Source organism: Strongylocentrotus purpuratus, unplaced genomic scaffold (genome assembly GCF_000002235.5).
Source record: "Strongylocentrotus purpuratus isolate Spur 01 unplaced genomic scaffold, Spur_5.0 spur5_scaffold_19, whole genome shotgun sequence".
In the NCBI taxonomy this organism is placed as follows: Eukaryota; Metazoa; Echinodermata; class Echinoidea; order Camarodonta; family Strongylocentrotidae; genus Strongylocentrotus; species Strongylocentrotus purpuratus.
This window is the reverse complement of record NW_022145604.1, coordinates 30,819,992-30,839,080: the sequence shown is the minus strand read 5'-3', so window position 1 is coordinate 30,839,080 and position 19,089 is coordinate 30,819,992. Positions and strand designations below refer to the sequence as shown.

The 19,089-nt window shown below is 41.5% G+C and overlaps 1 protein-coding gene across 2 annotated transcripts; it reads right to left on the bottom strand.

Moving 5' to 3' along the window:
* Positions 1–231: 231 nt before the first annotated feature.
* On the bottom strand, positions 232–17,353 carry LOC586230 (oxidoreductase NAD-binding domain-containing protein 1). Of its 2 annotated transcripts, none has more exons than XM_030990864.1 (7): positions 17,153–17,353; positions 9,621–9,693; positions 8,333–8,439; positions 4,228–4,369; positions 2,760–3,005; positions 1,692–1,785; positions 232–583 (listed from the first exon to the last, which is right to left on the bottom strand). In XM_030990864.1, exons 1-7 carry the CDS (start codon positions 17,233–17,235, stop codon positions 420–422), a joined length of 909 nt encoding a protein of 302 aa, XP_030846724.1. In that variant the 5' UTR covers positions 17,236–17,353; the 3' UTR covers positions 232–419. The 2 variants fall into 2 exon arrangements, with proteins under 2 accessions (XP_030846724.1, XP_030846723.1); XM_030990863.1 differs by lacking the exon at positions 4,228–4,369 and adding an exon at positions 6,856–6,997 and having other exon boundaries at positions 17,153–17,352.
* Between the last annotated feature and the right edge of the window lie 1,736 nt (positions 17,354–19,089).

Sequence of the window (19,089 nt, the reverse complement as noted above, 5' to 3'; positions counted from 1 at the left end):
TCTAATACGTTGAATTTGTGAGACATTCTAGAGCAAGTGCCCATCAGAGGCAGATACTGGCAGTATACAAGAAGTCATCACCAACATCATCATTCAATGCAGATCATTCCAAGAGACTTTATAGCCTATCTGCACTAGATTTGCCAGGAGGGATTAGACCTGCCTGAGTGGTCACCGACAGGTGGTTATCTCATCAAATCAGCTCTCATTTAACATAAGATAAAGGGGATCATGGGGGACCAATGGGTACCGCTTAGGCATTGTTTGCTATATAGAGGGCGCAAGTAGCCACAAGTAGTGCAGTCCCGTGTAAACAACTTTTTTAGTAAATGCCCGATCTATTCATTTCTTTTCTAAATGAATTTCATTTTCATCATTCCTATGACCATTCCAATCAATGCATCGATAATCAACTCCCGTTACCACCACTTCTCACAGAAGATATCTGATGGAGGGATACCCGCGTTGCTTAGCAACCCCTCCATGTCAGCTATCATAGTAGGAGGACCACAGACGAAGCATCTCAGAGGACCTCCTAACCTCTCTATAGCTGCCTTGATGTCACTAGCATCTATCCTTCGATCTGTATGAGGACATAACAATATAGGAAGGAATATAATGATTGAGTTTAATTCTTTTTTCCAAAGCCAATTAAAACACTGTGAATACTGTAAAAGCACTGAAAACATGATCCTTTACATTTTACAAGCTACAAATTTCAACCTCTGTATTCTAGTTAAGTTCGAACGGGAGCATTTTCAAAGTTTCTCTTATTTCAAGGGTAGCTGGGACACATCTTGTAAAAGATTAAAGAGAGAGAGAGAGGGTGGGGAGAGAGAGAGAGCAGGTATTATATAAAGAGAGAGAGGGAGAAGAGAAAGGAGGGCAGGAGTGAAGGACCATGAATACTTGTTTTAATAGAGAGATTAACAAGATAAAACATCCAATTTCCCTTCAAATCCCAATCAATTACTCTAGGATACAGTCGTAAATCAAGGATTTGAAACAGAGCCTGAAAAAACATGTCACGTGCATGCAATGATGGTTGAAAGAAATGGAGAGGAGACACACTAAACATGTATACCATGGGGGTTGTCAGAGGAAGTATACATCCAATGTACCCTTCTAGATATGCCACTGTACCACACAATTCTACAGAATTAATAGTGATTATATTTTAACTTTGTTTAACCACTTTTTTAAATGTATGATCATAGAACTTTTTACTTATGTATTTTAATTCATGCATGTTTCTTTTAGAATCCCAGGTTACTAACTATTGAATTCAACGGCTGTAAATAATGGCATCTCTATACATGAAATCCACTTTGCACACATAACTGTTGCTATGTCTAGGAGGTCTCTGGAAAGATTTTGAGTTGTCAAGGGAAACATTTTTACAAGAAGTAAGCATAAAATTAGTAAAAAAAGGTCTACTGTGCACGATGTGGAACCATCAACTTCCATAAATTGTTTTTAAATATTTATTATGAACAAAAAAATCATGGCGAGAAACTTTTGCGAATTGCAAATGTCCTCGTTTTGTGTTATTGTGTTATCCTTTTCCCTGAATGAAACTTTTGCAAATCTGCATCTCTCCCAAAATTAACAAACAGGCTTGTGCAAAAGTTCTCATCTTACAGCATACGTGTGTAAAAGAATACTTCTATCGATTACAGACTTGGGCTTACTTGATATTGATGAATCTTCAGCCGACTCTTTGGTCACAAAAAACTTAGCAGCGATGTTTGGAGAATGCTTCGATGTCAAGTCATCAATGGTGTCCTGTAAACAAATGAAAAGAATTTGTCAAAGCAATTATTGATTATAACACCTAAACATTATGGCCCAAATTCACAAAGGAGGTTAATAATTAACCGTTCTTGTATAGTGCATAACACATAGTAATAAAACATGTCCCTAAGCGCTCTAGAGAAAAACACAACAGAATACAAAGACAAGGTGTACTGGGTAACAGACAAAATGGATGAATTAAATGTTAAATAAGTGCGTCTTTAAAGCAATCTTAAACTTAACAATGCAGTCAATGTTTTTTAGATGTTCCGGGAGATTGTTCCATAAAGTTGAGGCAGTGTGAGCGAAGCTGCGTTCACCATATGACCTGGTCATCACTGGTGGAATAACAAACAATTTTTTTTTATTACATGTAGAACAAAGATTTCTAGAAGGTGTGTACAATGTTAACATCTCTATCAAATAAGGAGGCGCAAAATCATAAAAACATTCATAAGCTAACAACAATATTTTGAATAAAATGCGAGAGTGAATGGGTAGCCAGTGTAAGGTTTAACATTACTCATGGTTTAAACCATCATTCACATAACCCATGGTTTAAAAATTAGCGCAAAATAAGTGTACCTTGTGTTGCGCGCGTCTAATATTGGACCTCTGACTGTGTCCCGCTTATTTTGCGCTCAGTTTAGACAATGGGTTATGTAAATGAAGATTTAAACCATGGGTTAAATTTAAACCTCCTTTGTGAATTCAGGCCTATAACTACCAGTACAGAAAAACCACCCAATGGAGTTACATACATGGATCTTTATACACAAGGGACCTCTGAAATCTGAATACAAGTTTTCAAAACACAAGAGAAGCATCGTTCAAGAGAAAACAAAAAAAAAGAGGTTGTTATGAACAGGCATTCTCTTTCACATTATGATACAATTTAAATGAAATTTTGGGGCTCCCAACACTTTGGAGGAGCTTTAATGATAACAATATGTAATCATACAAACCTTGAATATGAGCTCACTCTTGGAGGAAGCACTGAAGAGCAGTTCCATTTTGCCAGGGGTGTATCCCTCAGGGTTCCCCTTCCTCTGATCACGCAGGTCTGCTGCATGATGCATCAACGACATGAGGGGATTGATACCGATCCCCCCTGAGATGAGTAGAACGTTCCATGAGGGGTCACCGGGCTGAGGGTCAAAGACAAGTTTGTCACCTCCTGCTCTGACCTTGACCTTTGACCCCACGATACACTGGAACAACAAAATGAGGATGAGGTCAATGTGTCATGAAATGAATCATGAGCAAAATTACAGAAATGCAATAGAAAAACTTACGAATGTAACCAAATTTCATCTTTGCAAAGTGCCTCAATACAAATTATTCCATTGACCCCTTTTATACGAATGATTTGCTATTCAATAGTCAGATATGCAATAGAAAATTATGTAATGTAACCAAATTCAATGTGTACATCTTTGTGAAGTACCGCGATACAAGTTATTCCATTGACCCCTTTTATACGAATGATTGTTATTCAATAGTCAGATATGCAATAGAAAATTATGTAATGTAACCAAATTCAATGGTACATATCTTTGTGAAGTACCTCAATACAATTTATTCCATTGACCCCGTACAAATTGTTATTCAATGGTAAGCTAGCAAATAGGTCATAATTATAATGTAACCAAATTTAATACATACATCTTCATGAAGTGCCTTGATACAAATTATTTAATTGACCTGTTACAAATAATTATATCTCTATAGTCAGAATGCGATTTGCATACATGTATATTAGTCCAGCTGAAGCATGAGACATGCCTCTATTTGCATGATGTGTTTAGTTTGTTAGCGTATTTGCAGGGTTCCCATTATTATACCATGTACAATGAAATATGAACAAAATAAAATAGTAAGAAAAGCAAGAGATGCATTCATTTGTTTGAATTTTATTTTTCTAAATTCCCTTTTTAAGTTCCTTTTTAATTACTGGAAAATGTTGCATGAAATGGAAAAGTATCCCTATCTAATATATTGGATATTTATATAGCGACATATCCACCATGCAAGGTGCTTGAGGCGCGTCAATATTACCCCAGCTCTGCTAGGTTACGATTTCGGTGCTCACAGCATTCAAGGAATTCCTTCCTACCGGTACCCATTTAACATCTGGGTGGAGAGTAGCAAATGTAGAATAATGTCTTGCCAAAGGACATCAGTGCTGTTAGAGGACTTGAACCACAGACCCTGTGATCCACAGTCTGACGACTTATCCACTGGACCACAACACTTATCATAATTAAAAAAGTGCCCCCCCCCCCCCATTTCTTTCTAATGGGGAATAACTTACCTACCGTACAGTTGAACAGTAAAGTACAGTGTATATGTAAACAGTTTTCCCCAGTGGTCGACATAAATGTGCATCTAAATCCTAATCTAAATACTAATCTAAATTGTTGGGAAAATTACCTGTTTATGGACCCAGTGGGCAGGGGGATGTGCACTGTATTTCACTGCCAGTCCCACATGGCCCTTTTCACGTAAGGGTCTTGGTGCTGAGCTCATTGAAAACCCACCCACTGTAGAAACCCCCGGCATGAAAATATCAACCCTGGTAGATTTTAAAAGAAAGATGAACGAAAGTAAAAATGAAATCATGGTTTAGTGATTTAAAATATGATTTTTAAATGTCTGTTAGATTGCTCTGCACATTTTCAAAATGGAAATAGGAATTAAAAGCAGATGAAATTTGTTGCAAATGAGCAAAATCAAAGTTAATACAAGTTGATGGCAAATGGTATGGTCGTACCCACCTTCGAAAAACAATGGAGATGAAAACAAGGAGTAATTATGCATTATTAGAGCATAGTTTGGGAGAAAAGAAAGGGTTTTAATATGTTAGCGACTGGTGAAGTATACTTAAATTACAAATATGTAAATTAATTAATATTTATTTACTAAAATTATATTGTATAAGCTGGAAAACTATCTATTTTTCATGTTTATATCAGGATATATAAAAAAAATAAATAAATAAATAAATAAATCATGATATGTTTTGTATTTCAATTTTGTTTGATTTCCTCTGAATTTGTAAGCTTTAATTTGTACAGGGCCTTTCAGGAAAACAGTATTACTACTGAGATGGCTGCCCTGTTTAAACAAAACAGATACATGTAAATACATATAATAACAAAATACAATTTTGGGTCATGACACAAAAAAAGAAAAAGAAATGGAGGATAATAATGGTACAGTATTCATCTGTTGAACATAAATAAAGAGTATAATGCTGTTTAACAAAATAAATTTATCAGAAAAAAAAAGAAAACAAAAGGTTATTCAGGAAGAAAAAAAAGCAATTTTTAAAGCATGTTTTTGTTTCATTAACACGATTTAAAGATGCAAAATTTATGCAGGTTATTTTAGATTTTCAAGTGCAGAGTTGCTTGCATTTAAATAAATACATGTAAATCAAAGAAATTAAAGCAAAACATTTTAGGTACTTTAAAAAAGGCTTTAGGACACCTCTTGATCTGAATGCAACAGGAAAATTGGAAGTGAAATGTAAAGACCAATAATCCAATATGTATTCCTTTATATTGATTCATTTCAATGTGAACCCTTTGGTGCTTAGTCCATGCAAAAAAAGGAGCTGTATCTCCCAAATTGGCAATACAGAACCTAAAAAGCATTATTTGCAAGAATACACATTCATCATCGCAGCCTCTAAAATAATAAAACAAAATGAAGTTCAATAAACATGGTCAATTGGTTAATGTTTATTAAGTTATTTCAACAAATTAATTTTTTTCAAGCTTAATGAAGTTAGAACCTTGTTATTGCTGTGAACTGATTTTGATTGCAAGTATGGTATGAAGACAAGGTTGCAATAGTAAACAGTGTTGTGAGTGAGAAAAAAGTAAAAGCAAATTAAAATATGATGCCTATTGCCACTGATGTCGTACCGAATGGTGAAACCCTAGCCTGAATAACCAAACCCATGCGTACATCTCATAGTTATCAGTTATAGCATGCAGTCCCTTTATACGCCTTTGCTTATAAATACGTTGAGTGTTTTCTTCTTCTGTCACAGGGGAAAAAATACACGGGGGCTCAGGGCGAATTAGCCCCCGAAAGTCATAAAAGAGCCCCCAAAATTGCATAGAGTTCAATGCAAAACAAAATAAAGAGTGTTGTTTTCATACAAGCAAGCTTGAAAAGTAGCCCCCGAAATGTTTAAAGTATTTTTTCCCCGGTTCTGTTAGCTGCAATGGATTGCATGCAAGAACATGTGCTGAGAATCAAAAGGGTATTAAAGATAAAGTTGAGTTCTGGTCAAGTGATTGCATTGTGAAAGAAACGGTGTGGAATCGATCAGAAAAAGTTGATTCATGTAGCATATACATGTACATGTACTGTAAGTATTGGTGTGTACTGCAAGGTTCTTGAATCATCAAAATGAGAAATTTTGCCCAGTCTTGGTAAAAGTAACAAGCACTGTACACAGAAAGATGTATATGGGACTACACAAACATGTGGCATAAAAATGAGGCCCACATTTTTAAGCTGTTACATGTCATATTTAAAATATGAAGGCATTTACAGAGCCATGCTTTTCACTGAACATTTTTTTCTCTGATGCTCGTCTACACTTGCATAAATAACAATGAAAACGGTCACAAATTATGTTTCATCTCTACCCAGAACTCAACCTTCTCTTTAATGCTCTTTGAGATAACAGCAGATGAAAATTCATCTCCTCCACACACACATGATTTTATCTTATCTTGTATATTAAAATCCTATACACTTCTTAGTTGCAACACAGGGTCTGAATTCTCTCAGGGTCATTGACTACCATTTTAAATAAAATAAAATATAATATAGTTTATAATATAAATCAATATAAAATAAAATATGAAAGGAAAGAATTGTCATGCAAGTTATTTAAAAGCTGATTTTGGCTTGGCTCAACCACCTTGACTGTTCTATCAGTGCCAAATAGAATCTGTGCTGCAGACAATTATGCATTTGCTGTTGCCTTATTAGCACAAACCCCCCTGGCTTTTAAATCATATCTAGGTGTTGATTTACCTGATTATGCACCCAAATTGTGGGAGCGTAGTCACTGAGTTTAACAGCCAAGTCTATTGTGTGTGTCTCTTTGAGCTGGGTAGGACTGGAGTACATGGAATACCCAGTGAAGATATCTATACCCTCAATGAAAAAGTCAACCCTAGATGCAGGAATTTTAAAAAGAAAATACCGGTAAGCTTTAAAGGATTGGATATCTTTGCCTCAGATTCTAAACGGAATTCTGGATTTACCGCATGCTGCATTCATATAATTATAAACCTTTAGGTCAGTCAGGATATCCCATGACTTTTACAAGCCGATTGCCTGTCTGATTATCAAGATATTTATGATTGGAAATCAAATCTTCAAAATCCGTTTTCCCAACGGTTTTTATGAAACTATTGGGGGAAATGAGTTGGTAAAATTGGTCACTCAAAGAGTTTTACTTTTTTGAGGCACTTCATGATCAATTTTAAGTGCAATTTTTGTAGGGCTTCAATATTACACCATATCACATTCACATACACTGATAACATGTAGGGCCGTGCATCTCAGATTTGTAAAACTGGAATCATTGTAAAACAATGCCTTTAAGATCTTCAAATTGGCTACATGATGAGAGTTTCAAATTAAGTTCTCTTCCATAAAAATTGGCATATGTATCCATTAACAATTTAGAACATTTCAAACAGAAAATAAAGAGACACGTAAATGCTGTGAATCTTTATATCATGAAGATTTTAAATAATATTTTGCGGTAAGACCATGAGGGAGTAGTTCATACATTGTATGAGCACAGCAAAGAACATAGTACCGTCTACAAACGAGGAACAGAGTATAGTCTCGAACATTGAGCAGTGAGCACATGTTCTTTCTTTTCAGAACTTTTCTGAAATAATACTATAACCCTAGTTCATTGAATTACTTTAGTTCTTTTCCATGACAGAATCAACATCAACCCTCGTGAGGACCCGGTGGTTTTAACTTCATATTATCTTTGTGTAGCCTAGGTATGATAGTTAAATTTATCATGAGAAAAGGCATAACTTTTGCAGAGGTTGGTGAACTTTCAGTGTTCCTAGATTTGAAGGGTGCTCTTTTGTTTAAAGAACAAGAAGGTCACACAAAAGGGTAATACATTTAAAAGATGAACTCTCTAATCAAAAAGAAAAATATGAAAAAGGTAAATTCCATGAGTGATACGGTAGAGTTCTATTTGTGAAGTTGTTTTGATAAGCCCAAAATAGAGTAACATTTAGGGCCTATTTCAATTTGTTCCTGTTTTTAGGCAAAAAAGTGTAATATTTAGTGGAAACTGTTGTTGAAGGTCTGTAAATAGGGGTCAATATCGACTCTGCTAACGCTCGTACAATACCACTTTGACTATGAAGTGACGCCACTGATCATAAGGGCTACCCATTACGTGTTACACAGAAATCTTATCATCTCACAATGAAGACTTACAAAAGGAACATCATCAATAACCATTTCTTACCATTGGCCAGCCTTGAAAGTGAATGTGGGGTCATCGACCTTGAGCGTTAGTACCTTGACCGTCTCAGATGCCTGACTGATGGCCGCTACTTCGGCTTCGCATATACCCTGAAAAAGAAGTAAACAGCATGATTCAGTGAACAAAACACAATCAATAATAATAATAATAATAAAATAATAATAGACAAACTTTGTAAAGTTCCAAATCCACTCAAAATTAATGCACAAGGTGCACTAGTGCAAAAATGGAAACAAAATATATACACAAAAATACAAATTGAATATGATACAAAACATGAAAGAGGATTTTTTAATATCAATGATAGGATAAATCAAAATGATTATATTTTCAGATTGTTTCTAACGCTTTGACTGATAATAATAATAAAATTCCGGTTTTATATAGCGCTTAATACATCTACATGTACGATGTCTCTAAGCGCTTTGGCCTATTTCTATTTTAATCAAATCCAATTTTTAAAAATGGAGAATTTACAAAGTATGCCAGTGACCTGAGACAAGGACAGAAATGATGGAGGGGGGGGGGGGAGGGGTAGATCATAAATTCTGTAACACTAGATATTGGGGGCATGGGGAAGGGAACAAAATGATTAATAAAACAACTCAGTTTCTTTTTGGTGGCAAAATGCAAGTGACAGGAGTGTTGGTAGGGAGGCAGTGCAGATCTTTCCATTCAGAATCACTAATGATGGTGGGGGGGGGGGGGGGGGGTAGAGAAAATTATTCTTTTTAATTGTTTCATACTGAAACCATTCTCATCTCCATGGAATGAAGTCACATTTCACAGCGCAGCTCACAGAAGGTATGTCCTCATCAGCTCGAGATTGCCAAATAGCCCGCTATTTCTGATTTGGGAAATAAGCCCAAGGTTACAAATCGCGTCTTCATCAGCTCAAAACTCAAAACTCGAGCTCGAGAAATTAGCTCGAGATATTTTACTCAGCATTCGCGCATAGTGCAAGTCTTCGGGCTGGTAAAGACGTACCTGACAAATAGTGGGATATTTTGCCAAATAGCGGGATATTTTGCAAACTAGCCCAATATATCTTGGGATGATCATCATACTGACCAAATATCCTGCTAATTGCAACTGCAGGCTGATGAAGACGCAAATTAGCTGGATTGTTTGCGATTGGGATAGTTGAAATAGCGGGTTATTTGGCAATCACGAGCCGATGACGAGAGGCCTAGAGAGAGAGAGAGAGAAAACACAGACCAGCACAACCATTTAAAAAAAAGGGAGTGAAATTGGTTAACCAGTTACTCACCGGTTCCCTGAAGCTTTGAGCCGTCTTGTCCATATGGTCACTCATTGTTCTCACAATAGCTGAACTGTAAACCCTAGAAATATTTGAAAAGCAGTAATTACATACAACAAGCATCAAAATGGTACTTTTTATACTGTAGCATAACGAGCTCAGTAATTTAGTAGGACATAGAGGGCGTTATAGTAAATTGTGAAATATATATGTGGACATCGTGAGATGTCAGTGAGTCAGCGCTTAGCTGCCGTTGGGGCAGGTTCTATATAGTTGTGATCTGTGAGTCAGCGTCGGGCTGTCATTGCGACAGGTCCGTTACCAGGAACGAGTAAAGTTACTTGAACTGCAGATACTGTGCAAGTGTTGTTTCTTTAGTCCTGTCAGACATTCAGTGATTGCGGGAGTGAGTAAAATGAGAGCTAGTCCACGTTATTTCTTACACAATATACTTTTGTGAGAGCCCACTGAGAGATATAGTCGATGAATGATTGTCGAGAGCGTGAACCGGGTTTTGACAGACTGCAAGGCAGAACGCTACCCCGGCAGAGCCCGGTTACGCCACAATACCATACATGTACAGTACGAGTGAAATTTGTGCATAATCTTAAATATCAGTGCTCCATGCTATTTTGTTTCAGTTTTGTCGCTGCTTCACAGGAGTTCCTTGAAGACTTTCTACCTCTAACACATGCCTACATCTCCTTGGTACGCTCCCAGCTAGAATATGCCTCCGTCGTCTGGGATCCATACAGACAAAATCAGATTGACCAGCTTGAGAAAATCCAAAGTAGGGCAGTACGCTTCATATGCGGAAACTACCAACGAGATGCCAGCGTCACCAAAATGAGAGAAGATCTAGCACTCCAACCCTTAGAGGAGAGATGCAGGCAAGCCCGATTAACCATGCTTTACAAAGCCATCAACCACCTAGTCGCAGTACCAATTCCAGACTACATCCAAACAAGACTCCGTTCAACACGTCAGCAACACCGACACAGATTCATGAGACCCAGCTCCAACTCTGACAGCTACAGGCAAAGTTTCTTCCCAAGAACACTCCGGAACTGGGATGAGCTCCCTACCAACTTCATTGAACTGCCCTCTGTGGAGAAGTTCAAGGGAGCCATCAGTGCCTAAATCATAGGAGGAACTGTTTTTACTCGCACAACTTGTATATACGCACTATGCACTAATCAATCATGACCACTATGAGAGACACCACACCACAATATCCTTGTTTAGTTGCTGAAAAGGCTTTTGACGAGTACCAGCATAGACGTATTGATGTACAGTCCATGAACCGATCCAGATCGTGTCAGGCAACAACAAAAAAAGTAAAAATAAAAGGATTTGTTTCAGAAGTCTGGTAATGTAAGGCACTTGACGTCGATGAGAAAGATGATAATGGGAGTAGTAATATTAAAGATGATAACAAAAAAAATCTGAGTAATGAGTTAGAGAGTAGATCTACTGTAGGTCTAGTCTGTAGTCTAGATACTGTACATTGCGCTGTAACATTGATGAATTAGTAACGATAAGAGCAAGAATAACAATTAGAAATGATGAAAGACCTAATAATAACAACAATAATAGTAATATTAATACAAATAATGATAGATCTATCAATAATTATTATTATTTAATAATAATAGATTTAGATTTTATTTAGGCCTAGATCTAGAGGTCTACTCTAGCTTTCAGACTCAAGTCTAAGTAAAGGCCTAATAAAAATAATAATCATAATTCTAGACTAGATCTAGGCCTATATAATTAAGTTGATCGTGAAAAGAAGAAGAAGAAGAAGAGGAACTAAGAAGTAGGATAGAAGAGAAGAAGAAGACGTAGAAGAGAAGAAGAAGACGTCGTAGAGGAGAAGAAGAAGAAGACAAAGACAGCCAAAGAAGAGGAGAAGAAGAAGACGAAGATAAGGAGGAGGAGAATAATGTAGTAGGCCATAAATATAATATGTAAAGCAGAGCAGAGCAGCCAGAGCTAGCAGACGACAGGTGCCGCCCTCACCACTAGAGGGCGGCATTGCACTCTGGAACACAGCTGAGCTAGCTGCACACAGATCCTCTCGTGCCGACAAGTACATATACGTGTGCGGCGGGAGAATTCTACCTCTTCAGCACTGACAGTAACCAAGTATCAAGCACCTATCCGGACCTGGAGGACGAATTACCCTCAAGGCCAAGTTAGGTGAGTGAGTTATGGTTGCTTCTAACAAGTAGGCGTACAGCCTACTTTATTGGCGTCACGGACAACTAGGACCTCGGGATGCACCGTTTTGGGGAGATTTTGTCTCTTGTTCTGTTGTGTGTTTTCTCTAACGGAACGGGGACCCCTTGCCTAGTCTGGCCGCGCCGGCGGGAAAAGCGCGGGGGAAACCTAGCTGCGCATTGTAGGGGAAACCTAGTTTCCGGGCGATGGTAGTGGGGTGGACCGCGCGTAGTTCCGGCTGGCACTCGTTGTAACCGTGGTCGGTATTGTGCCCAGTCGGGGAGGGATGCCGAGAAGGGCTGATGGATTCGGCGAAGTTCGGTGCTCTCCTCCCCGGTCGGGTGGGTTTCGTACTGTATGTACATCTAGTAGGGATACTAGTGTTGTAGGTAATATTGTTTCATGTATCCATGTACACAAATGCATTTTGGGAATTCCCGAATGCGAGCCGAAGCTGACGTCATATTCAGCGATGTTTGTCCTATTCGTGAATGCTATGAATTGTGATGGACGAATGGTGTGAGTGCCCTCCCCCCTCCCTGGGAAGAATCCGAGAAGGGCTGATGGATTCAGTGAAGTTCGGGGCCTTCTTCCGGGAGATGGGATATTGGGGGATTTGTAGTATGTGCTGGGTATTTGGATTATTTGTATATTGTTAGTAATATTGCTGATGTGATTGTGAGTGACCCCCCCCCCCCCCCCCCTTCGGAGGGAATCGCGACGGGCCGAGGGATTCGGCGAAGTTCGGTGCCTTTTTCCATGAGAGGGGGAATGTGGGGGTGTGTGAGCATTTAGGCAGCCATGCCAGTGCTATAATTGTATTTTTTGTTGTTTGATTGTTCGTTTTTGCAAGTTGGGGCTTCTATCCCACTTGCGATTTGAATATGGCGTCGCTTTGGAATTGATTACTCCGCGGTGATTTGGGGATTTCCCATTCACCAGCACAGCTCGAGGCCGCGTGAGCCCGGGGTTATATTTTTGCTTGGTGCGCCGTGGAGGGTTATTGCGGAAAAAGGAATTCCCTTTTCTGCATTGCCTCGCCTTCGAAAGTTGTGCACGAGGTTAGAACGTCCAGTGAAATAACGATTTTGGGTGTTTGCAGGGATCGACAGTGGATTACAGTGCCTTTTTTTCCGTGGAAAATAAGGTAAGTGCCACTGGGTGGTGTTGTTTGAGGCACCATTTTATATTCCTTTGTTTCAAATTCACCTCATACCTTGTGCAATTTTTCGGAGTTGTGAGGTGATAGTGACTGTGAGTTTTGCGTGTTAGTGGGCCTGGCGTGTAGCTCACCTGCCTGCTCCTGCCGGCAGGGGGCTATTGGCTAAAAGATAAATAAAATAAAATAAGCCAACAACGCAGGTCAGACTGAGAGTGGGAGTGTGTTCCCCTTTAGTCGTTTACAATTACCAAAGATCTTGGTCGATTAGACCTGGATCTGGTTTAAGTGTATTTAAATCTGTCTTTTTAGGCGGAGTTCTGGTAAGGGGGCGTGTTTCCCTTCATTTTCATTTTCAAGGGAGAGTGGGTGGATTTGTGAATAAATAATTCTCATAATCTCTCCCTATTTCACAATACGGGGGTGAATCCGTATTTTCCAATTTCCGATACGTATCGTTGAAATAGTCTTGGAGCACCGGGCAGTGCCGGTTTCTAAGAATAAATCCATGCCTATTTCCGAGGAAACGGAGTCCTTTGTAATAGAGGTTCAGGGGCTTATACAGACCCTCCTTCTCGTGATCGAGGCATACAAGCAAGGGGTACTTACCCAAGTGGAACTAGTAGGCCTACTGGTAGAAATTATCTACCAGTCGGGTGAACTCAGTTGAAGCCGGAGTCTCGGCTTTTGGTTGTGGAGACCCGCACCAAGTTTTTAATACTGCGTTAGTATGGCCAAGGTTCCATTGAACTATTGTTCATTCGAGGACCTGCTCGCCATTCCCGGAGCGACGCCGGCACGCATAGCCTGTCTGTTAGGACTCCGGGCGCAGTGTGGCGAAGTCACTCCAGAGCTGTTGGAGGCGTCTCCTGACTACGAGGAGGTCAAAGTCCTCCAGGGGAGTTTGGACTTCCGCCCGAGGGAGGCCGCGGGGGATTCCCCCGTTCGGCCGGGTGGTTTTCGGCCGTTGTCCGAGACGGGGGATGTGGGCAGCACGCCAGCAGAAACCCCGGGTGAAGGCAGCGATGAGGAGCGTGGGGCACCGGTGTATTCCCACGACCGATACCCTCCCCCGAATGGAGCAGAAGAGGCGCGCCAGCGCCCTCGCCCGGCAGCTCGGACTGAGAACAAGGGCGGCGATGCTCAGTTGTGGGGGGAGGGGGATACCCCCCGACCCCAAGTGTTTAGAAACCGCCACATTTCGGCGGGGAGCCATGCCCCGCGTAGGGCCTACCAGGACGTACCGAGCGGGCCGGTTCCCGAGGAGAGTGAATTCTATCGAGGCGGGGGCGGGGAACGCTACCGCCGGCCCCACATGGAGCCGCATCGAGACAGGGAAGAGGCATTTAGCCGACCGTCTGCGTACACGCAGGCATGGGAGCGGGGCAAGGGTTCATATCAGCCGATGCCAAAGTCTGTAGTGTTTGACGGGCGGGGGAATTGGCGGGCGTTTTTCCGCAAATTCAGCGCATTTGCGGATGCCCGCGAATGGGACTACCCGCAGCGTTTAAACCAGCTATGCTGGTGTTTGGATGGGTCGGCAAGCGATTTCTTCGACATGACGCAAGAGCGAGACCCGGGGGGTAGGGTATTTAGGGATGGTGCGCCATCTAGAGGGCAGATTCGGGTATCGGGAACCTCCCGAAGCCGTCCTGCTCGAGTTTAACACCGCTAAGCAGGGGGCCGATGAACCCCTCTTGGAATGGGCGGACCGGCTTCACCGGTTGTCATCTCGGGCGTTTCCCAAGGTACCTGAGGCATATGTACAGCGGCAGACGGTGCTGCGAATGTGCCAAGGGTGTGTGGATAAGGATGCTGGTTACCAGGCATTAAACCAGCGCCCCTCTACCGTGGAGGAGGCAGTGGAGGCCATCCGCTGGCTTCAACACGCCCACGGGGCTATGTACGGCCGTGGGTCTCGGGCCAACGCGGAAATGCGGGAATCGGATAAAGGCACTAGGGGGCCTGAAATTCGAGAGGTGGAGATCACCCCGCGAACCACGGATGCCCGACTATCCGGACTAGAGCTTCGGATATCTGAGCTAGAAGGCCATGTGTCCGGGTTGGTGAGGAGCCTGGGGAAACTCATGGCAGCTCAAGGTGGAACGCAGGCATCTGTGAAGACTACTCCGTTGGGGAAGAGAAACCTATTCCTTGAAACCCCCGAGGACAATTTTGGCGGGTCGGACGATTAAGTTGTTGTTCAACCCGCCATGTAATAACGCCTGATAAGATAGGGATGGGAGAGAACATCCCTATCATTACGAGGGGAGGGGTTAGGACTCGTCACATGGCATTTTAGAATTTAGAATTTTAGAATTTTAGAATTCAATGTCCCCTCAATTCCGAGCGTGAGGCTCGGGATCATCACTGCGAGGACTTGGAAATCTCCCGAGGCACTTTCCGGGTGTTCGCTTAACATGCCGCCCCTCGATCGTGCCCCAGTGGCGCGTGTTCCAGTTCTTCGTAGGGAGATTGATCCATCGGACCAATGGGCGGGGTATTACCGCCTAGGCCGATTTGATCGGGTCGTGGAAACACCACGAATGGCTGCGGGAAGAGCTCTGCAGTAGGAGGCAGCTAGGCCCGGGTGGTCCCGAGGTCTGCCTCAAGGTAGCCTTAGACATTGGGTCGGGCGCACAGGCGCGGAAGGAGTATCCGCATTTATATTTCGGGCGTTCCTCCCGATTTCGGGGTATTTCTCCCCGACCAGCGAGTCGCTTTTGGGGCTGCCCCTACGAATAGATTCCTGGTGTGCATGGAGATATAGATTCTCCACACTTTTATCCTTGGTGAGGTAACCGAGGTGATGGCCAACGTATAGTCGGAGTCGGCATACGAGCTCTTGGATTCCACCGACTGAAATGGCCTCCATTTTTATCAGAGCAAGTAGGTAAACTGCATGCTCGGCGGGGTATTCAAGGGGCGATGGAAATGTCCCCTGCTTTTCAGAGTTGGGTGTGTCAGGTGGCTGACCCCTGATACCCCGCGCGGGGTGTTAACTTACACCCTGCATTGGGCGTCACTGTAGCTATCAGTGGCACCCTCTAGGGAACGGATCCCTGGATGCCGCGCGCAGCGTCATTGAACCCAGGGCGGACCTGGAAGTTTTATATCGGTTATCCTGGGTGAACGGCCATTGGAGTCAGGGGGCATAAATTACATTGATTTAAGGCCCCGGTACCTTGCCGGCTTGCAATGCGCCTGGGAGTTTTCCTTTTGGCATTTATTATTTTGGTTGGGTTGCCTTGTCCATTTTTATATTAAAAAGGGATACGGTTACTGGCGACATAATTTTTACACTTTTTCTGTTAATTGTTATGGTTAAGGTGTTTTGGGTTTTTAGTATTTGGGTTTTTCCCCGTTTTTGATGTTTTACCGAGTTTTTTGTAGGGTAGTTTGGCCTGTGTTTTTTAAATAAACATTTGGGCCTTGGTCACAGCCTGTGACGCAAGTGGAATTAGGGGTTAATTAGGGATTAATTGGGTTGGGCTCTCCCTGGGACTACTTTTTGGAAATGGGACTTATTTTTTAAAACGGGGGGGAATGTAGTAGGCCATAAATATAATATGTAAAGCAGAGCAGAGCAGCCAGAGCTAGCAGACGACAGGTGCCGCCCTCACCACTAGAGGGCGGCATTGCACTCTGGAACACAGCTGAGCTAGCTGCACACAGATCCTCTCGTGCCGACAAGTACATATACGTGTGCGGCGGGAGAATTCTACCTCTTCAGCACTGACAGTAACCAAGTATCAAGCACCTATCCGGACCTGGAGGACGAATTACCCTCAAGGCCAAGTTAGGTGAGTGAGTTATGGTTGCTTCTAACAAGTAGGCGTACAGCCTACTTTAATAAGAAGCCGAGGAGAAGGAGAAGGAGAAGATGAAGAAGAAGAAGAAGAAGAAGTCTGGAAATAAATTCTAATCCTGTTTTTTGTAATAAAAGAAGTGGTAGGTATACTGCCTAAAATACATGTTGTTATGATGTAGTCTATGATGTACTGCATTGGTACTGGACGATGTTCCGTCAGCGGCTGCTACCCATCTTTGCAGCGGGTACTAGCCCGGCGAGAGCACGGGAGCTGGAGCTGCAGCTGCAGGATCTTTATAATTATGCCCGAACAGTTTTCGAAAGCGATTCTTACTGCTATATACTCACCAAAGAAAAGAAGAGGTCCTAGTAATTAAGGTCTTTCCAACAGCAGATAACTGCATGCATCTGGGTGTGAAAATTGGGAACATTTCCTTATTTATCTGCTTTATAAGCCGTCGTTTATTTCGTCACGTAACAAATCCACACACCCGGTCGGATTTCCGAAACACATTTGTGTGCTTACGCAACTTGGCCTTATTTAAGATGTTATGGGGAAAAACAACAGTTTGATTCATAAATATTCTTTTAAATAGGTCTTTATTTATAATCTGGCATGCTAATTAATAACATATATTACTATTGTATTTGTATATTTATCTTTGTATTTATTTATTTTTACATGTATTACTGTTATAACTAATTTTACACGAATTAAATTACAATAATGTGAAACATGACCTGAATATAAGAATATTTTCTACATCTTGTTTTTCATAACTGTAAAAAAACACACACGCGCACTCATAGTCGTACACATGCGTTCATCATCCTCAACACCAAACTCAACACCATCACCAGCATCATCAGCATCATCATCCAGGGGCGCGGCGGAGGGACTTGTGGGGGGGGGGGGGGGCGGGGGGCAACAACAAAAAAGGGCACTTTCTGGAGAGAAAAGGGAGATCTCAAAGCGAAAATATACTATTTTTTAGACATTGTTATATACCCCTATATTTATAGCGATTACATTTTCTGGGATGCTTTCAATATTTGTTTCACTTTATACATAAGGTTGGGTGTGATGGTCTGAATATTCATTTGCTAGCGAGCAAAGCTAGCGAGGAAACATTTGTGAGGTCGGAGTGCTAAAAACTACATCTTATAAAGAGGAGGGGGAAAAACAATCCTGATAGGGTTATAAGCACATTCTCATAACGGAAGACTGAAAAGACCTTTGATAAGTAACATAATTATAATATCTACAAATGCGAATGAGTGTAGCGAGCGAGCTTTAAATTTGGGGCACGTTTGATGATGAGAGGAATAGGGAAAACTTATCGAAAGGGATAAGACACCCGCCCCCCCCCCCCCCCACACACACACACACTCCGGGGTCGGAGTAAAATGTCCGGTAAAGGGTAATTTTCATGCACCAAAGTCTGGCTCGTAGTACACAAAAATCTGGCCCATATTGACTTTACACACCGGACTTAGGGGGGTGTTTTCAAAAGGAGGGAGGGAACATGCATACGCGTACCCTTAATAACACTGAGTGGGGGGGGGGGGGGATAAGACACCTATTAGAATAAAGAGGAGTACGTGTCAAAGTACAAAGGGTAATCAGGCAGAGGTGAAAATGAAGCACATATGAATGGTAAATGGGCATTTTGTCGACGGAAATGGGGCACCCATCAGATTTTGAAGGGGGCTTTTATATGAGGTGAAAAGGGGCATTCATAAAAAGGGAATAGATCCCTTATTAGAAAGGGATCTAAGTCTCATTGATAAAATGAAAAATATCAGACACGAAAAGGGGCGCTTATCGCACCTGAAAAGGGGCACTGACTAGATATGAATAGATGTACTTATATGAAAATGAAAATAGACACTTTTCATAGGTGAAAAGGGGGAAGGAGCTTTTTTTTAATGGGGCACTTATAAGGAAAAATGGCACTTATTAGAAAGGAAAGGGGGCAAATGTGAAAATAAAAGGTGCGCTTATCGGAGTTAACAGGGGTAGTTATTCACAAGGGGAAGGGAGACTCTTACAAAGGAGAAGGGGCACTTGTCATAGTAAATGGGGGCACCTCTCAAAGTTTATCAGAGGTGAAGGGGGCACTTATTACAAGTGAAAAGGAGCACTTCTCGTATCTAACAAGGGGCACTTACTAGGGATTAAAAAGGGCACTTATGAGAATGGAAAATGGACACTTTTTGCAAAGGAAAATGGAAGGAGAAGGTGCACGTGTCAAAATAAAAGGGGCACTTATTATAGGTTAAAA